Below are 17,558 nucleotides of genomic sequence, written 5' to 3'. Positions count from 1 at the left end.
AAAGGATAGCATTCCATTAGCTTTCTTAATTACTTGCTGTGCTTGCATACTAACTTTTTGTGACTCGTACACAACACCAAGATCCCTCTGCATCTCGGAATTCTGCAGCCGTTCTCAGTTTAAGTAATATTCTGCATTTTTTATTCTTCCTGCCAAAGTGAACGACTTCACATTTTCTTACATTATATTCCATCTGCCATATTTTCTCCTACTTACTCAACCTATCTATATCCGTCTGCAACTTCCTCATGTCCACTTCACATTATTTCCTACCTATCTTTGTGCCATCTGCAAATTAAGCTACCGTGCCATCACTCACCTCATCTATGTCATTGATAAAAATTGAGAAAAGTTGAGGCCCCAGTACAGACCCCTGTGGGACTCCACTCATCACATTCTGTGAAGCAGAAAAAGACTCATGGTATGCATAATGTTTCTGCCAACCTGCCAATCTTCTATCCATACTAATACGTTCCCGTTTACACCATGAGCTTTTATCTTCTGCATTAACCTTTGATATGACACCGTATTAAATGCCTTCTGGAAATCCAAGTACAGCACATCTACAGGCTCCCCTTTATACGCATCGCATTTTATGCCTTCAAAGTACTCCAATAAATTGGTTAAACATGATTTTCCTTTCACAAAACCAAACTGACTTTTGACACCAGCTTCCAAACCTGCCGCCTTTGCCACCTGGAAGGACAAGGGCAGCAGATTCATGGGAACACCAACTGCAAGTTCTCCTACTAGTCACATACCATCCTGACTTGGAAGCATATCATCATTGCTTCATTGCAGTTAGTTAAAAATACTGGAACTCCATAATAGCATTGTCAGTGTACCTACACCACATGGACTGCAGCAGTTCAAGAATGTGACTCACCGCCACTTTCTTAAGGACAATTAGGGGCTGGCAATAAATTATGGCCTTGTCTATGGCTCTAACATTCCATGAATAAATTAAAAAAGATACCTTCTGTAAATCTGCGATAACTATGCTGAACTGGTGATCACAGATCAGCTTCCACAGAGCCAGGGTTTGACAGGTGTAATGGATCAGCTGCTGTATACCCTGTAGCGACAGCTTCTCGTAGGCCTGTGCTTCGGCTGTAGGAGAAAGCAGAAGGTTACTACTGAGGCTGGGCCCAAGGCCAGGAAAACTTAAACACTTAATTATACTGCACTGTCATGGATATACACATGTACACCCATGTATGGGGCAGTCGAGAACAAGAATTTTGGGTCACCATGTACACAATCTCCATGCAGCATATCGCAAGGCTGAACAACAAAACCTGGTACCACAACTTGCACACTTGAGGGATAGTGAGATTAGTTTATGATTGATACAGGGCTATGGAGAGAGAGCGGGGCAGTGGGATTAGTTTATGATTGATACAGGGCTATGGGGAGAGAGCGGGGCAGTGGGATTAATTTATGATTGATACAGGGCTATGGGGAGAGAGCGGGGCAGTGGGATTAGTTTATGATTGATACAGGGCTATGGGGAGAGAGCGGGGCAGTGGGATTAGTTTATGATTGATACAGGGCTATGGGGAGAGAGCGAGGCAGTGGGATTAGTTTATGATTGATACAGGGCTATGGGGAGAGAGCGGGGCACTGGGATTAGTTTATGATTGATACAGGGCTATGGGAAGAGAGCGGGGCAGTGGGATTAGTTTATGATTGATACAGGGCTATAGGGAGAGAGCGGGGCAAAGGGATTAGTTTATGATTGATACAGGGCTATGGGGAGAGAGCGGGGCAGTGGGATTAGTTTATGATTGATACTGGGCTATGAGGAGAGAGCGGGGCAGTGGGATTAGTTTATGATTGATACAGGGCTATGGGGAGAGAGCGGGGCAGTGGGATTAGTTTATGATTGATACTGGGCTATGGGGAGAGAGCGGGGCAGTGGGATTAGTTTATGATTGATACAGGGCTATGGGGAGAGAGCGGGGCAGTGGGATTAGTTTATGATTGATACTGGGCTATGGGGAGAGAGCGGGGCAGTGGGATTAGTTTATGATTGATACAGGGCTATGGGGAGAGAGCGGGGCAGTGGGATTAGTTTATGATTGATACAGGGTTATGGGGAAAGTGGGGCAGCTGGTCCCATACCAACATGGCTGATTTTTAGCATGCTGGAAGTGATTTAGCAAGCATCTCTAGAGCGAGAAATGCTGGTTTTGTGGGCCACACCACATCCTGTGAATAATAAAATGAATAGCTCAGTCAAGTGAGTGTGCCACCTACTCCGGACCTACACAGAAGTTTGGATGTGTCTTAGGTGTTCTCCAGGCATTGACTGAACTACAATGATTACCCTTAAACAGTACCGAAGACACTAGAATAAAAGGGATAGCAGCAACATGGATACAGAGCTGGCTGAGGAAACAGAGTCATGGTTTTGAGGCTGGAGGACCGTTTGTAATTGAGGTCCCCAGGGGTCAGAGTAAGGTGATATATTAATGACCTAAACTTGGTGAACAGGGCACAATTTCAAAACTTACGGATGACACAAAACTTGGTATGAGAAGAGTGAACTGTGAGGAGGGTACTTCAAAAGTACATAGTTAGGTTGGTGGAATGGGCAAATAAGTGCAGCTGAAAATTAATACAGAGAAGTGTGAAGTGATTTACTTTGGTCAGAAGAACATAGAGACACAATATAAAATAAAGGGTACAATTCTAAAGGTGGTGCAAGAGCAGAGGGACCTGCATGTGTATGTGCATAAATCACTGAAGGTGGCAAGACAGGTTGAGAGAGCAGTTAATAAAACAAAGCATCCTAGGTTTTATCTTACAGAGCAGAGAGTACAAGAGCGAGGAAGTTATGTTAAACTTGTATTAAACACTGCTTCTCCCTCAACTGGAGTATTATATCCAGCTCTGGGCAGTGCACTTTCGAAAGCCTTCACATCCTTCCTACAGAGTGCAGAAAAAAGTCAAAAGAATGGTGCCTGGAATGAGGAACTTCAGTCACTAAGAAAGACTGGAGAAGTCAGGAATGTTTTCCTTGCAGAAGAGAAGATTGAGAGGAGATTTGATAGAGTTATTCAAAATCATGAGGGGGTCTGGACAGAGTAGATAGCAAGAAACTGTTCCCAATGGTGGAAGAGTTGAGAACCAGGAGGGCATAGATTTGTTATTGGGAAAAGAAGCAATGGCGACATGAGGAAAAATTTATTCACTCAGCAAGTGGTTGGATCTCGAATGCACTGCCTGGGACGGTGCTGGAGGCAGGTACAAACGAGGCTTTCAAAAGGAAATTGGTTTAATACCTGAAAAGGAAAAATGTGCAGGGAGAAGATAGGGGAGTGAAATTAGGTGAAATCCTCCTTCAGAGGGGCAGTTCAGACAAAATAGGCTGAATGGCCTTCCTTTATGCTATAACCATTCTATGATTTTAGTTCAGGTGAATTTGTAAACTGCTTACTGTGGTATTTCCTTTGTAACTCCTGTTGAACTTGCTGTGAGCCTCCATCAGGCCGTATGAAACCCAGCAGCCTCTGTGGTACATTGGAAGCACTAAAACTGGAAAAATAAGTAAATAGCCAGTTCAAAAAGATATTCATTAACAATATGGGGCATCTCTCCCTGACCGGACAGTGCGGGAGCTCTCTCTCACTCTCTCTCTCTGACCGGACAGTGCGGGAGCTCTCTCTCTCTCTCTCTGACTGGACAGTGCGGGAGCTCTCTCTCTCTCTCTCTCTCTGACCGGCCAGTGCGGGAGCTCTCTCTCTCTGACCGGACAGTGCGGGAGCTCTCTTTCTCTCTCTCTGACCGGACAGTGCGGTAGCTCTCTCTCTCTCTGACCGGACAGTGAGGGAGCTCTCTCTCTCTGACCGGACAGTGAGGGAGCTCTCTCTCTCTGACCGGACAGTGAGGGAGCTCTCTCTCTCTGACCGGACAGTGAGGGAGCTCTCTCTCTCTGACCGGACAGTGAGGGAGCTCTCTCTCTCTCTCTCTCTGACCGGACAATGCGGGAGCTCACTCTCTCTCTCTCTCTCTGACCGGACAGTGCAAGAGCTCTCTCTTTCTCTCTCTCTCTCTGACCGGACAGTGCAAGAGCTCTCCCTCTCTCTCTCTCTCTGACCGGACAGTGAGAGAGCTCTCTCTCTCTCTCTCTGACCGGACAGTGCGGGAGCTCTCTCTCTCTCTGACCGGACAGTGCGGGAGATCTCTCTCTCTCTGATGGGACAATGCGGGAGCTCTCTCTCTCTCTCTGACCGGACAGTGCGGTAGCTCTCTCTCTCTCTGACCGGACAGTGCGGGAGCTCTCTCTCTCTGACCGGACAGTGAGGGAGCTCTCTCTCTCTGACCGGACAGTGAGGGAGCTCTCTCTCTCTCTCTGACCGGACAGTACAGGAGCTCTCTCTCTCTCTCTCTGACCGGACAGTGCAAGAGCTCTCTCTCTCTCTCTCTCTCTGACCGGACAGTGCAAGAGCTCTCCCTCTCTCTGACCGGACAGTGCGAGAGCTCTCTCTCTCTCTCTCTCTGACCGGACAGTGAGGGAGCTCTCTCTCTCTCTCTGACCGGACAGTACAGGAGCTCTCTCTCTCTCTCTCTGACCGGACAGTGCAAGAGCTCTCTCTCTCTCTCTCTCTCTGACCGGACAGTGCAAGAGCTCTCCCTCTCTCTGACCGGACAGTGCGAGAGCTCTCTCTCTCTGACCGGACAGTGAGGGAGCTCTCTCTCTCTGACCGGACAGTGCGGGAGCTCTCTCTCACTCTCTCTCTCTGACCGGACAGTGCGGGAGCTCTCTCTCTCTCTCTCTGACTGGACAGTGCGGGAGCTCTCTCTCTCTCTCTCTCTCTGACCGGCCAGTGCGGGAGCTCTCTCTCTCTGACCGGACAGTGCGGGAGCTCTCTTTCTCTCTCTCTGACCGGACAGTGCGGTAGCTCTCTCTCTCTCTGACCGGACAGTGCAAGAGCTCTCTCTCTCTCTCTCTCTCTGACCGGACAGTGCAAGAGCTCTCCCTCTCTCTGACCGGACAGTGCGGGAGCTCTCTCTCTCTGACCGGACAGTGCGGGAGCTCTCTCTCTCTCTCTCTCTCTCTGACCGGACAGTGCGGGAGCTCTCTCACTCTCACTGACCGGACAGTGCAAGAGCTCTCTCTCTCTGACCGGACAGTGCAAGAGCTCTCTCTCTCTGACCGGACAGTGCAAGAGCTCTCTCTCTCTCGCTCTCACTGACCGGACTGTGCGGGAGCGCTCTTTCGCTCTCTGACCGGACAGTGCGGGAGCACTCTCTCTCTCTCTGACCGGACAGTGCGGGAGCTCTCTCTCTCTCTCTCTGACCGGACAGTGCGGGAGCTCTCTCTCTCTCTCTCTGACCGGACAGTGCGGGAGCTCTCTCTCTCTCTCTCTGACCGGACAATGCGGGGGCTCTCTCTCTCTCTCTCTGACCGGACAGTGCGGGAGCTCTCTCTCTCTCTCTCTGACCGGACAGTGCGGGAGCTCTCTCTCTCTGACCGGACAGTGCGGGAGCTCTCTCTCTCTGTCCGGACAGTGCGGGAGCTCTCTCTCTCTCTGACCGGACAGTGAGGGAGCTATCTGTCTCTCTGACCGGACAGTGCAAGAGCTCTCTCTCTCTGACCTGACAGTGCGGGAGCTCTCTCTCACTCTCTTTGACCGGACAGCGCGGGAGCTCTCTCTCTCTCTCTCTGACCGGACAGTGCGGGAGCTCTCTCCCTCTCTCTCTCTCTGACCGGACAGTGCAAGAGCTCTCTCTCTCTCTCTCTCTGACCGGACAGTGCAAGAGCTCTCTCTCTCTCTCTCTCTCTCTGACCGGACAGTGCGGGAGCTCGCTCTCTCTCTCTCTGACCGGACAGTGCGGGAGCTCGCTCTCTCTCTCTCTGACCGGACAGTGCAGGAGCTCTCTCTCTCTCTCTCTCTGACCGGAAAGTGCGGGAGCTCTCTCTCTCTCTCTGACCGGACAGTGCGGGAGCTCTCTCTCACTCTCTCTCTCTGACCGGACAGTGCGGGAGCTCTCTCTCTCTCTCTCTGACTGGACAGTGCGGGAGCTCTCTCTCTCTGACCGGACAGTGCGGGAGCTATCTCTCTCTCTCTCTGACCGGACAGTACGGGAGCTCTCTCTCTCTGACCGGACAGTGCGGGAGCTCTCTCTCTCTCTGACCGGACAGTGCAGGAGCTATCTCTCTATCTCTCTCTGACCGGACAGGGCGGGGGCTCTCTCTCTCTCTCTGACCGGACAGGGCGGGAGCTCTCTCTCTCTCTCTGACTGGACAGTGCGGGAGCTCTCTCTCTCTCTCTGACCGGACAGTGCGGGAGCTCTCTCTCTCTCTCTCTGACCGGACAGTGCGGGAGCTCTCTTTCTCTCTCTCTGACCGGACAGTGCGGTAGCTCTCTCTCTCTCTGACCGGACAGTGCAAGAGCTCTCTCTCTCTGACCGGACAGTGAGGGAGCTCTCTCTCTCTGACCGGACAGTGAGGGAGCTCTCTCTCTCTGACCGGACAGTGAGGGAGCTCTCTCTCTCTGACCGGACAGTGAGGGAGCTCTCTCTCTCTGACCGGACAGTGAGGGAGCTCTCTCTCTCTCTCTCTGACCGGACAATGCGGGAGCTCACTCTCTCTCTCTCTCTCTCTCTCTGACCGGACAGTGCAAGAGCTCTCTCTTTCTCTCTCTCTCTCTGACCGGACAGTGCAAGAGCTCTCCCTCTCTCTCTCTCTCTGACCGGACAGTGAGAGAGCTCTCTCTCTCTCTCTCTGACCGGACAGTGCGGGAGCTCTCTCTCTCTCTGACCGGAGAGTGCAAGAGCTCTCTCTCTCTGACCAGACAGTGCAAGAGCTCTCTCTCTCTCTCTGACAGGACAGTGCAAGAGCTCACTCTCTCTCTGACCGGACAGTGCAAGAGCTCACTCTCTCTCTGACCGGACAGTGCAAGAGCTCTCTCTCTGACCGGACAGTGCAAGAGCTCTCTCTCTGACCGGACAGTGCAAGAGCTCTCTCTCTGACCGGACAGTGCAAGAGCTCTCTCTCTGACCGGACAGTGCAAGAGCACTCTCTCTGACCGGACAGTGCAAGAGCTCTCTCTCTCTCTCTCTGACCGGACAGGGCAAGAGCTCTCTCTCTCTCTCTGACCGGACAGTGCAGGAGCTCTCTCTCTCTGACCGGACACGAAGGGAGCTCTCTCTCTCTCTCTCTGACCGGACAGTGCGGGAGCTCTCTCTCTCTCTCTGACCGGACAGTGCGGGAGCTCTCTCTCTCTCTCTGACCGGACAGTGCAAGAGCTCTCTCTCTCTCTCTGACCGGACAGTGCAAGAGCTCTCTCTCTCTCAGACCGGACAGTGCGGGAGCTCTCTCTCTCTCTCTCTCTCAGGCCGGACAGTGCGGGAGCTCACTCTCTCTCTCTCTCTCTCTCTGACCGGACAGTGCGGGAGCTCTCTGTCTCTCTCGCTCTGACCGGACAATGCGGGAGCTCTCTCTCTCTCTCTGACCGGACAGTGCGGGAGCTCTCTCTCTCTGACCGGACAGTGCGGGAGTGCGCTCTCTCTCTCCCTCTGACCGGACAGTGCGGGAGCTCTCTCTCTCTCGCTGACTGGACAGTGCGGTAGCTCTCTCTCTCTCTGACCGGACAGTGCGGGAGCTCTCTCTCTCTCTCTCAGACCGGACAGTGCGGGAGCTCTCTCTCTCTCTCTGACCGGACAGTGCGGTAGCTCTCTCTCTCTCTGACCGGACAGTGCGGGAGCTCTCTCTCTCTGACCGGACAGTGAGGGAGTTCTCTCTCTCTGACCGGACAGTGAGGGAGCTCTCTCTCTCTCTCTGACCGGACAGTGCAAGAGCTCTCTCTCTCTCTCTCTGACCGGACAGTGCGGGAGCTCTCTCTCTCTCTCTGACCGGACAGTGCGGGAGCTCTCTCTCTCTCTCTCTGACCGGACAGTGCGGGAGCTCTCTCTCTCTCTCGCTGACCGGACAGTGCGGTAGCTCTCTCTCTCCCTGACCGGAGAGTGCAAGAGCTCTCTCTCTCTGACCGGACAGTGAGGGAGCTCTCTCTCTCGGACCGGACAGTAAGGGAGCTCTCTCTCTCTCTGACCGGACAATGCGGGAGCTCTCTCTCTCTGACCGGACAGTGCGGGAGCTCTCTCTCTCTCTGACCGGACAGTGCAGGAGCTATCTCTCTATCTCTCTCTGACCGGACAGGGCGGGGGCTCTCTCTCTCTCTCCTGACCGGACAGGGCGGGAGCTCTCTCTCTCTCTCTGACTGGACAGTGCGGGAGCTCTCTCTCTCTCTCTGACCGGACAGTGCGGGAGCTCTCTCTCTCTCTCTCTGACCGGACAGTGCGGGAGCTCTCTTTCTCTCTCTCTGACCGGACAGTGCGGTAGCTCTCTCTCTCTCTGACCGGACAGTGCAAGAGCTCTCTCTCTCTGACCGGACAGTGAGGGAGCTCTCTCTCTCTGACCGGACAGTGAGGGAGCTCTCTCTCTCTGACCGGACAGTGAGGGAGCTCTCTCTCTCTGACCGGACAGTGAGGGAGCTCTCTCTCTCTGACCGGACAGTGAGGGAGCTCTCTCTCTCTCTCTCTGACCGGACAATGCGGGAGCTCACTCTCTCTCTCTTCTCTCTCTCTACCTGACCGACAGTGCAAGAGCTCTCTCTTTCTCTCTCTCTCTCTGACCGGACAGTGCAAGAGCTCTCCCTCTCTCTCTCTCTCTGACCGGACAGTGAGAGAGCTCTCTCTCTCTCTCTCTGACCGGACAGTGCGGGAGCTCTCTCTCTCTCTGACCGGAGAGTGCAAGAGCTCTCTCTCTCTGACCAGACAGTGCAAGAGCTCTCTCTCTCTCTCTGACAGGACAGTGCAAGAGCTCACTCTCTCTCTGACCGGACAGTGCAAGAGCTCACTCTCTCTCTGACCGGACAGTGCAAGAGCTCTCTCTCTGACCGGACAGTGCAAGAGCTCTCTCTCTGACCGGACAGTGCAAGAGCTCTCTCTCTGACCGGACAGTGCAAGAGCTCTCTCTCTGACCGGACAGTGCAAGAGCACTCTCTCTGACCGGACAGTGCAAGAGCTCTCTCTCTCTCTCTCTGACCGGACAGGGCAAGAGCTCTCTCTCTCTCTCTCTCTCTGACCGGACAGTGCAGGAGCTCTCTCTCTCTGACCGGACACGAAGGGAGCTCTCTCTCTCTCTCTCTGACCGGACAGTGCGGGAGCTCTCTCTCTCTCTCTAACCGGACAGTGCGGGAGCTCTCTCTCTCTGACCGGACAGTGCGGGAGCTCTCTCTCTCTCTCTCTCTCAGGCCGGACAGTGCGGGAGCTCACTCTCTCTCTCTCTCTCTCTCTCTGACCGGACAGTGCGGGAGCTCTCTGTCTCTCTCGCTCTGACCGGACAATGCGGGAGCTCTCTCTCTCTCTCTGACCGGACAGTGCGGGAGCTCTCTCTCTCTGACCGGACAGTGCGGGAGTGCGCTCTCTCTCTCCCTCTGACCGGACAGTGCGGGAGCTCTCTCTCTCTCTGCTGACTGGACAGTGCGGTAGCTCTCTCTCTCTCTGACCGGACAGTGCGGGAGCTCTCTCTCTCTCTCTCAGACCGGACAGTGCGGGAGCTCTCTCTCTCTCTCTGACCGGACAGTGCGTAGCTCTCTCTCTCTCTGACCGGACAGTGCGGGAGCTCTCTCTCTCTGACCGGACAGTGAGGGAGTTCTCTCTCTCTGACCGGACAGTGAGGGAGCTCTCTCTCTCTCTCTGACCGGACAGTGCAAGAGCTCTCTCTCTCTCTCTCCTGACCGGACAGTGCGGGAGCTCTCTCTCTCTCTCTGACCGGACAGTGCGGGAGCTCTCTCTCTCTCTCTCTGACCGGACAGTGCGGGAGCTCTCTCTCTCTCTCGCTGACCGGACAGTGCGGTAGCTCTCTCCTCCCTGACCGGAGAGTGCAAGAGCTCTCTCTCTCTGACCGGACAGTGAGGGAGCTCTCTCTCTCGGACCGGACAGTAAGGGAGCTCTCTCTCTCTCTGACCGGACAATGCGGGAGCTCTCTCTCTCTCTCTCTGACCGGAAAGTGCGGGAGCTCTCTCTCTCTCTCTGACTGGACAGTGCGGGAGCTATCTCTCTCTCTCTCTGACCGGACAGTGCGGGAGCTCTCTCTCTCTGACCAGACAGTGCGGAGCTCTCTCTCTCTCTCCCTCTCTGACTGGACAGTGCGGGAGCTATCGCTCACTCTCTCTAACTGGACAGTGCGGGAGCTCTCTCTCTCTCTCTCTCTCTCTGACCGGACCAGTGCGGGAGCTATCTCACTCTCTCTCTGACCGCACAGTGCGGGAGCTCTCTCTCTCTCTCTCTCTCTGACTGGACAGTGCGGGAGCTATCTCTCTCTCTCTCTGACCAGACAGTGCGGGAGCTCTCTCTCTCTCTCCCTCTCTGACTGGACAGTGGGGAGCTATCTCTCACTCTCTCTAACTGGACAGTGCGGGAGCTCTCTCTCTCTCTCTCTCTCTCTCTGACCGGACCAGGGCGGGAGCTATCTCACTCTCTCTCTGACCGCACAGTGCGGGAGCTCTCTCTCTCTCTGACTGGACAGTGCGGGAGCTATCTCTCTCTCCCTCTGACCGGACAGTGCGGGAGCTCTCTCTCTCTCTGACCGGACAGTGCGGGAGCTCTCTCTCTCTGACCGGACAGTGCGGGAGCTCTCTCTCTCTCTCTCTGGCCGGACAGTGCGGGAGCTCTCTCTCTCTCGCTCTCACTGACCGGACTGTGCGGGAGCGCTCTTTCGCTCTCTGACCGGACAGTGCGGGAGCTCTCTCTCTCTCTCTGACCGGACAGTGCGGGAGCTCTCTCTCTCTCTCTCTCTGACCGGACAGTGCGGGGGGAGCTCTCTCTCTCTCTCTCTGACCGGACAGTGCGGGAGCTCTCTCTCTCTCTCTCTGACCGGACAGTGCGGGAGCTCTCTTCTCTCTCTCTGACCGGACAGTGCGGGAGCTCTCTCTCTCTCTCTCTGACCGGACAGTTGCGGGAGCTCTCTCTCTCTGACCGGACAGTGCGGGAGCTCCCTCTCTCTCTGTCCGGACAGTGAGGGAGCTCTCTCTCTCTCTGACCGGACAGTGCGGGAGCTCTCTCTCTCTCTGACCTGACAGTGCGGGAGCTCTCTCTCTCTCTCTTTGACCGGACAGAGCGGGAGCTCCCTCTCTCTCTCTGACCGGACAGTGCGGGAGCTCACTGCCTCTCTCTCTCTCTGACCGGACAGTGCGGGACCTCTCTCTCTCTCTCTCTCTCTGACCGGAGAGTGCGTGAGCTCCCTCTCTCTCTCTGACCGGACAGTGCGGGAGCTCTCGAGCTCTCTCTGACCGGGCAGTGCGGGTGCTCGCTCTCTCTCTGACCGGACAGTGCGGGAGCTCTCTCTCTCTCTCTCCCTCTGACCGGACAGTGTGGGAGCTCTCTCTCTCTCTCTCTCTCTGACCGGACATTGCAGGCGCTCTCTCTCTCTCTCTCTCTCTCTGACCGGACAGTGCGGGAGCTCTCTCTCTCTCTGACCGGACAGTGCGGGAGCTCTCTCTCTCTCTGATGGGACAATGCGGGAGCTCTCTCTCTCTCTCTGACCGGACAGTGCGGTAGCTCTCTCTCTCTCTGACCGGACAGTGCGGGAGCTCTCTCTCTCTGACCGGACAGTGAGGGAGCTCTCTCTCTCTGACTGGACAGTGAGGGAGCTCTCTCTCTCTCTGACCGGACAGTACAGGAGCTCTCTCTCTCTCTCTCTGACCGGACAGTGCAAGAGCTCTCTCTCTCTCTCTCTCTGACCGGACAGTGCAAGAGCTCTCCCTCTCTCTGACCGGACAGTGCGAGAGCTCTCTCTCTCTCTCTCTCTGACCGGACAGTGAGGAGCTCTCTCTCTCTCTCTGACCGGACAGTACAGGAGCTCTCTCTCTCTCTCTCTGACCGGACAGTGCAAGAGCTCTCTCTCTCTCTCTCTCTCTGACCGGACAGTGCAAGAGCTCTCCCTCTCTCTGACCGGACAGTGCGAGAGCTCTCTCTCTCTCTCTCTCTGACCGGACAGTGAGGGAGCTCTCTCTCTCTGACCGGACAGTGAGGGAGCTCTCTCTCTCTCTCTGACCGGACAGTACAGGAGCTCTCTCTCTCTCTCTCTGACCGGACAGTGCAAGAGCTCTCTCTCTCTCTCTCTCTGACCGGACAGTACAGGAGCTCTCTCTCTCTCTCTCTCTGACCGGACAGTGCAAGAGCTCTCTCTCTCTCTCTCTCTCTGACCGGACAGTGCAAGAGCTCTCCCTCTCTCTGACCGGACAGTGCGGGAGCTCTCTCTCTCTGACCGGACAGTGCGGGAGCTCTCTCTCTCTCTCTGACCGGACAGTGCGGGAGCTCTCTCACTCTCACTGACCGGACAGTGCAAGAGCTCTCTCTCTCTGACCGGACAGTGCAAGAGCTCTCTCTCTCTGACCGGACAGTGCAAGAGCTCTCTCTCTCTCGCTCTCACTGACCGGACTGTGCGGGAGCGCTCTTTCGCTCTCTGACCGGACAGTGCGGGAGCACTCTCTCTCTCTCTGACCGGACAGTGCGGGAGCTCTCTCTCTCTCTCTCTGACCGGACAGTGCGGGAGCTCTCTCTCTCTCTCTCTGACCGGACAGTGCGGGAGCTCTCTCTCTCTCTCTCTGACCGGACAGTACAGGAGCTCTCTCTCTCTCTCTCTCTGACCGGACAGTGCAAGAGCTCTCTCTCTCTCTCTGACCGGACAGTGCAAGAGCTCTCCCTCTCTCTGACCGGACAGTGCGGGAGCTCTCTCTCTCTGACCGGACAGTGCGGGAGCTCTCTCTCTCTCTCTGACCGGACAGTGCGGGAGCTCTCTCACTCTCACTGACCGGACAGTGCAAGAGCTCTCTCTCTCTGACCGGACAGTGCAAGAGCTCTCTCTCTCTGACCGGACAGTGCAAGAGCTCTCTCTCTCTCGCTCTCACTGACCGGACTGTGCGGGAGCGCTCTTTCGCTCTCTGACCGGACAGTGCGGGAGCACTCTCTCTCTCTCTGACCGGACAGTGCGGGAGCTCTCTCTCTCTCTCTCTGACCGGACAGTGCGGGAGCTCTCTCTCTCTCTCTCTGACCGGACAGTGCGGGAGCTCTCTCTCTCTCTCTCTGACCGGACAGTGCGGGAGCTCTCTCTCTCTCTCTCTGACCGGACAATGCGGGGGCTCTCTCTCTCTCTCTCTGACCGGACAGTGCGGGAGCTCTCTCTCTCTCTCTCTGACCGGACAGTGCAGGAGCTCTCTCTCTCTCTCTCTGACCGGACAGTGCGGGAGCTCTCTCTCTCTGTCCGGACAACGCGGGAGCTCTCTCTCTCTCTGACCGGACAGTGAGGGAGCTCTCTGTCTCTCTGACCGGACAGTGCAAGAGCTCTCTCTCTCTGACCTGACAGTGCGGGAGCTCTCTCTCACTCTCTTTGACCGGACAGCGCGGGAGCTCTCTCTCTCTCTCTCTCTGACCGGACAGTGCGGGAGCTCTCTCCCTCTCTCTCTCTCTGACCGGACAGTGCAAGAGCTCTCTCTCTCTCTCTCTCTGACCGGACAGTGCAAGAGCTCTCTCTCTCTCTCTCTCTCTCTCTCTGACCGGACAGTGCGGGAGCTCGCTCTCTCTCTCTCTGACCGGACAGTGCGGGAGCTCGCTCTCTCTCTCTCTGACCGGACAGTGCAGGAGCTCTCTCTCTCTCTCTCTCTCTGACCGGAAAGTGCGGGAGCTCTCTCTCTCTCTCTCTATGACCGGAAAGTGCGGGAGCTCTCTCTCTCTCTCTGACCGGACAGTGCGGGAGCTCTCTCTCACTCTCTCTCTCTGACCGGACAGTGCGGGAGCTCTCTCTCTCTCTCTCTGACTGGACAGTGCGGGAGCTCTCTCTCTCTGACCGGACAGTGCGGGAGCTATCTCTCTCTCTCTCTGACCGGACAATGCGGGAGCTCTCTCTCTCTGACCGGACAGTGCGGGAGCTCTCTCTCTCTGACCGGACAGTGCAGGAGCTATCTCTCTATCTCTCTCTGACCGGACAGGGCGGGGCTCTCTCTCTCTCTCTGACCGGACAGGGCGGGAGCTCTCTCTCTCTCTCTGACTGGACAGTGCGGGAGCTCTCTCTCTCTCTCTGACCGGACAGTGCGGGAGCTCTCTTTCTCTCTCTCTGACCGGACAGTGCGGTAGCTCTCTCTCTCTCTGACCGGACAGTGCAAGAGCTCTCTCTCTCTGACCGGACAGTGAGGGAGCTCTCTCTCTCTGACCGGACAGTGAGGGAGCTCTCTCTCTCTGACCGGACAGTGAGGGAGCTCTCTCTCTCTGACCGGACAGTGAGGGAGCTCTCTCTCTCTGACCGGACAGTGAGGGAGCTCTCTCTCTCTCTCTCTGACCGGACAATGCGGGAGCTCACTCTCTCTCTCTCTCTCTCTCTGACCGGACAGTGCAAGAGCTCTCTCTTTCTCTCTCTCTCTCTGACCGGACAGTGCAAGAGCTCTCCCTCTCTCTCTCTCTCTGACCGGACAGTGAGAGAGCTCTCTCTCTCTCTCTCTGACCGGACAGTGCGGGAGCTCTCTCTCTCTCTGACCGGAGAGTGCAAGAGCTCTCTCTCTCTGACCAGACAGTGCAAGAGCTCTCTCTCTCTCTGACCGGACAGTGCAAGAGCTCTCTCTCTGACCGGACAGTGCAAGAGCTCTCTCTCTGACCGGACAGTGCAAGAGCTCTCTCTCTGACCGGACAGTGCAAGAGCTCACTCTCTCTCTGACCGGACAGTGCAAGAGCTCACTCTCTCTCTGACCGGACAGTGCAAGAGCTCTCTCTCTGACCGGACAGTGCAAGAGCTCTCTCTCTGACCGGACAGTGCAAGAGCTCTCTCTCTGACCGGACAGTGCAAGAGCTCTCTCTCTGACCGGACAGTGCAAGAGCTCTCTCTCTGACTGGACAGTGCAAGAGCACTCTCTCTGACCGGACAGTGCAAGAGCTCTCTCTCTCTCTCTCTGACCGGACAGGGCAAGAGCTCTCTCTCTCTCTCTCTCTCTGACCGGACAGTGCAGGAGCTGTCTCACTCTGACCGGACACGAAGGGAGCTCTCTCTCTCTCTCTCTGACCGGACAGTGCGGGAGCTCTCTCTCTCTCTCTGACCGGACAGTGCGGGAGCTCTCTCTCTCTCTCTGACCGGACAGTGCAAGAGCTCTCTCTCTCTCTCTGACCGGACAGTGCAAGAGCTCTCTCTCTCTCTCTCTGACCGGACAGTGCAAGAGCTCTCTCTCTCTCTCTCTCTGACCGGACAGTGCAAGAGCTCTCTCTCTCTCTCTGATCGGACAGTGCAAGAGCTCTCTCCTCTCTGACCGGACAGTGCGGGAGCTCGCTCTCTCTCTGACCGGACAGTGCGGGAGCTCTCTCTCTCTCTCTCTCTGACCGGACAGTGCAAGAGCTCTCTCTCTCTCTCTCTGACCGGACAGTGCAAGAGCTCTCCCTCTCTCTGACCGGACAGTGCGAGAGCTCTCTCTCTCTCTCTCTCTGACCGGACAGTGAGGGAGCTCTCTCTCTCTGACCGGACAGTGAGGGAGCTCTCTCTCTCTGACCGGACAGTGCGGGAGCTCTCTCTCTCTCTCTGACCGGACAGTGCGGGAGCTCTCTCACTCTCACTGACCGGACAGTGCAAGAGCTCTCTCTCTCTGACCGGACAGTGCAAGAGCTCTCTCTCTCTGACCGGACAGTGCAAGAGCTCTCTCTCTCTCGCTCTCACTGACCGGACTGTGCGGGAGCGCTCTTTCGCTCTCTGACCGGACAGTGCGGGAGCACTCTCTCTCTCTCTCTGACCGGACAGTGCGGGAGCTCTCTCTCTCTCTCTCTGACCGGATAGTGCGGGAGCTCTCTCTCTCTCTCTCTGACCGGACAGTGCGGGAGCACTCTCTCTCTCTCTCTGACCGGACAATGCGGGGGCTCTCTCTCTCTCTCTCTGACCGGACAGTGCGGGAGCTCTCTCTCTCTCTCTCTGACCGGACAGTGCGGGAGCTCTCTCTCTCTCTCTCTGACCGGACAGTGCGGGAGCTCTCTCTCTCTGTCCGGACAGTGCGGGAGCTCTCTCTCTCTCTGACCGGACAGTGAGGGAGCTCTCTGTCTCTCTGACCGGACAGTGCAAGAGCTCTCTCTCTCTGACCTGACAGTGCGGGAGCTCTCTCTCACTCTCTTTGACCGGACAGCGCGGGAGCTCTCTCTCTCTCTCTCTGACCGGACAGTGCGGGAGCTCTCTCCCTCTCTCTCTCTCTGACCGGACAGTGCAAGAGCTCTCTCTCTCTGACCGGACAGTGCAAGAGCTCTCTCTCTCTCTCTCTGACCGGACAGTGCGGGAGCTCGCTCTCTCTCTCTCTGACCGGACAGTGCAGGAGCTCTCTCTCTCTCTCTCTCTGACCGGAAAGTGCGGGAGCTCTCTCTCTCTCTCTCTCTGACCGGAAAGTGCGGGAGCTCTCTCTCTCTCTCTGACCGGACAGTGCGGGAGCTCTCTCTCTCTCTCTCTGACCGGACAGTGCGGGAGCTCGCTCTCTCTCTCTCTGACCGGACAGTGCGGGAGCTTTCTCTCTCTCTGACCGGACAGTGCGGGAGCTCTCTCTCTCTCTCTGACCGGACAGTGCGGGAGCTCTCTCTCTCTCTCTCTGACCGGACAGTGCGGGAGCTCTCTCTCTCTCTCTCGCTGACCGGACAGTGCGGTAGCTCTCTCTCTCCCTGACCGTAGAGTGCAAGAGCTCTCTCTCTCTGACCGGACAGTGAGGGAGCTCTCTCTCTCGGACCGGACAGTGAGGGAGCTCTCTCTCTCTCTGACCGGACAATGCGGGAGCTCTCTCTCTCTCTCTGACCGGACAGTGCGGGAGCTCTCTCTCTCTCTCTCTGACCGGACAGTGCGGGAGCTCTCTCTCTCTCTCTCTCTCTGACCGGACAGTGCGGGAGCACTCTCTCTCTCTCTCTCTGACCGGACAGTGCGGGAGCTCTCTCTCTCTCTCTCTGACCGGACAGTGCGGGAGCTCTCTCTCTCTCTCTCTCTGACCGGACAGTGCGGGAGCTCTCTCTCTCTCTCTCTCTGACCGGACAGTGCGGGAGCTCTCTCTCTCTCTCTCTGACCGGACAGTGCGGGAGCTCTCTCTCTCTCTCTCTCTGACCGGACAGTGCAGGAGCTCTCTCTTTCTCTCTCTGAACGGACACTGCGGGAGTCTCTCTCTCTCTCTCTGACCGGACAGTGCGGGAGCTCTCTCTCGCTCTCTCTCTGACCGGACAGTGCGGGAGCTCTCTCTCTCTGACCGGACAGTGCGGGAGCTCTCTCTCTCTCTGACCGGACAGTGCGGGAGCTCTCTCTCTCTCTCTCTCTCTGACCAGACAGTGCGGGAGCTCGCTCTCTCTCTCTCTCTGACCGGACAGTGCGGGAGCACTCTCTCTCTCTCTCTCTGACCGGACAGTGCGGGAGCTCTCTCTCTCTCTCTCTGCCCGGACAGTGCGGGAGCTCTCTCTCTCTCTCTCTCTGACCGGACAGTGCGGGAGCTCTCTCTCTCTCTCTCTCTGACCGGACAGTGCAGGAGCTCTCTCTCTCTCTCTGACCGGACAGTGCGGGA

The 17,558-nt window shown here is 56.2% G+C and overlaps 1 protein-coding gene across 1 annotated transcript in view; it reads right to left on the bottom strand.

Moving 5' to 3' along the window:
• nup155 (nucleoporin 155) overlaps positions 1 to 17,558 on the bottom strand; it is a 276,126-nt gene that overhangs the window by 124,901 nt on the left and 133,667 nt on the right. The window contains exons 20-21 of the mRNA XM_078557216.1: positions 3,443 to 3,540; positions 977 to 1,110 (exon numbers count right to left, since the gene is read on the bottom strand). Of these exons, the coding sequence (XP_078413342.1) occupies positions 977 to 1,110; positions 3,443 to 3,540 (232 nt within the window). The remainder of the gene's footprint in view (positions 1 to 976; positions 1,111 to 3,442; positions 3,541 to 17,558) is intronic.

The sequence above is a fragment of the Cetorhinus maximus genome, chromosome 2 (genome assembly GCF_964194155.1).
Source record: "Cetorhinus maximus chromosome 2, sCetMax3.hap1.1, whole genome shotgun sequence".
Classification (NCBI taxonomy): Eukaryota; Metazoa; Chordata; class Chondrichthyes; order Lamniformes; family Cetorhinidae; genus Cetorhinus; species Cetorhinus maximus.
This window is presented reverse-complemented; position numbering and strand designations above follow the sequence as displayed.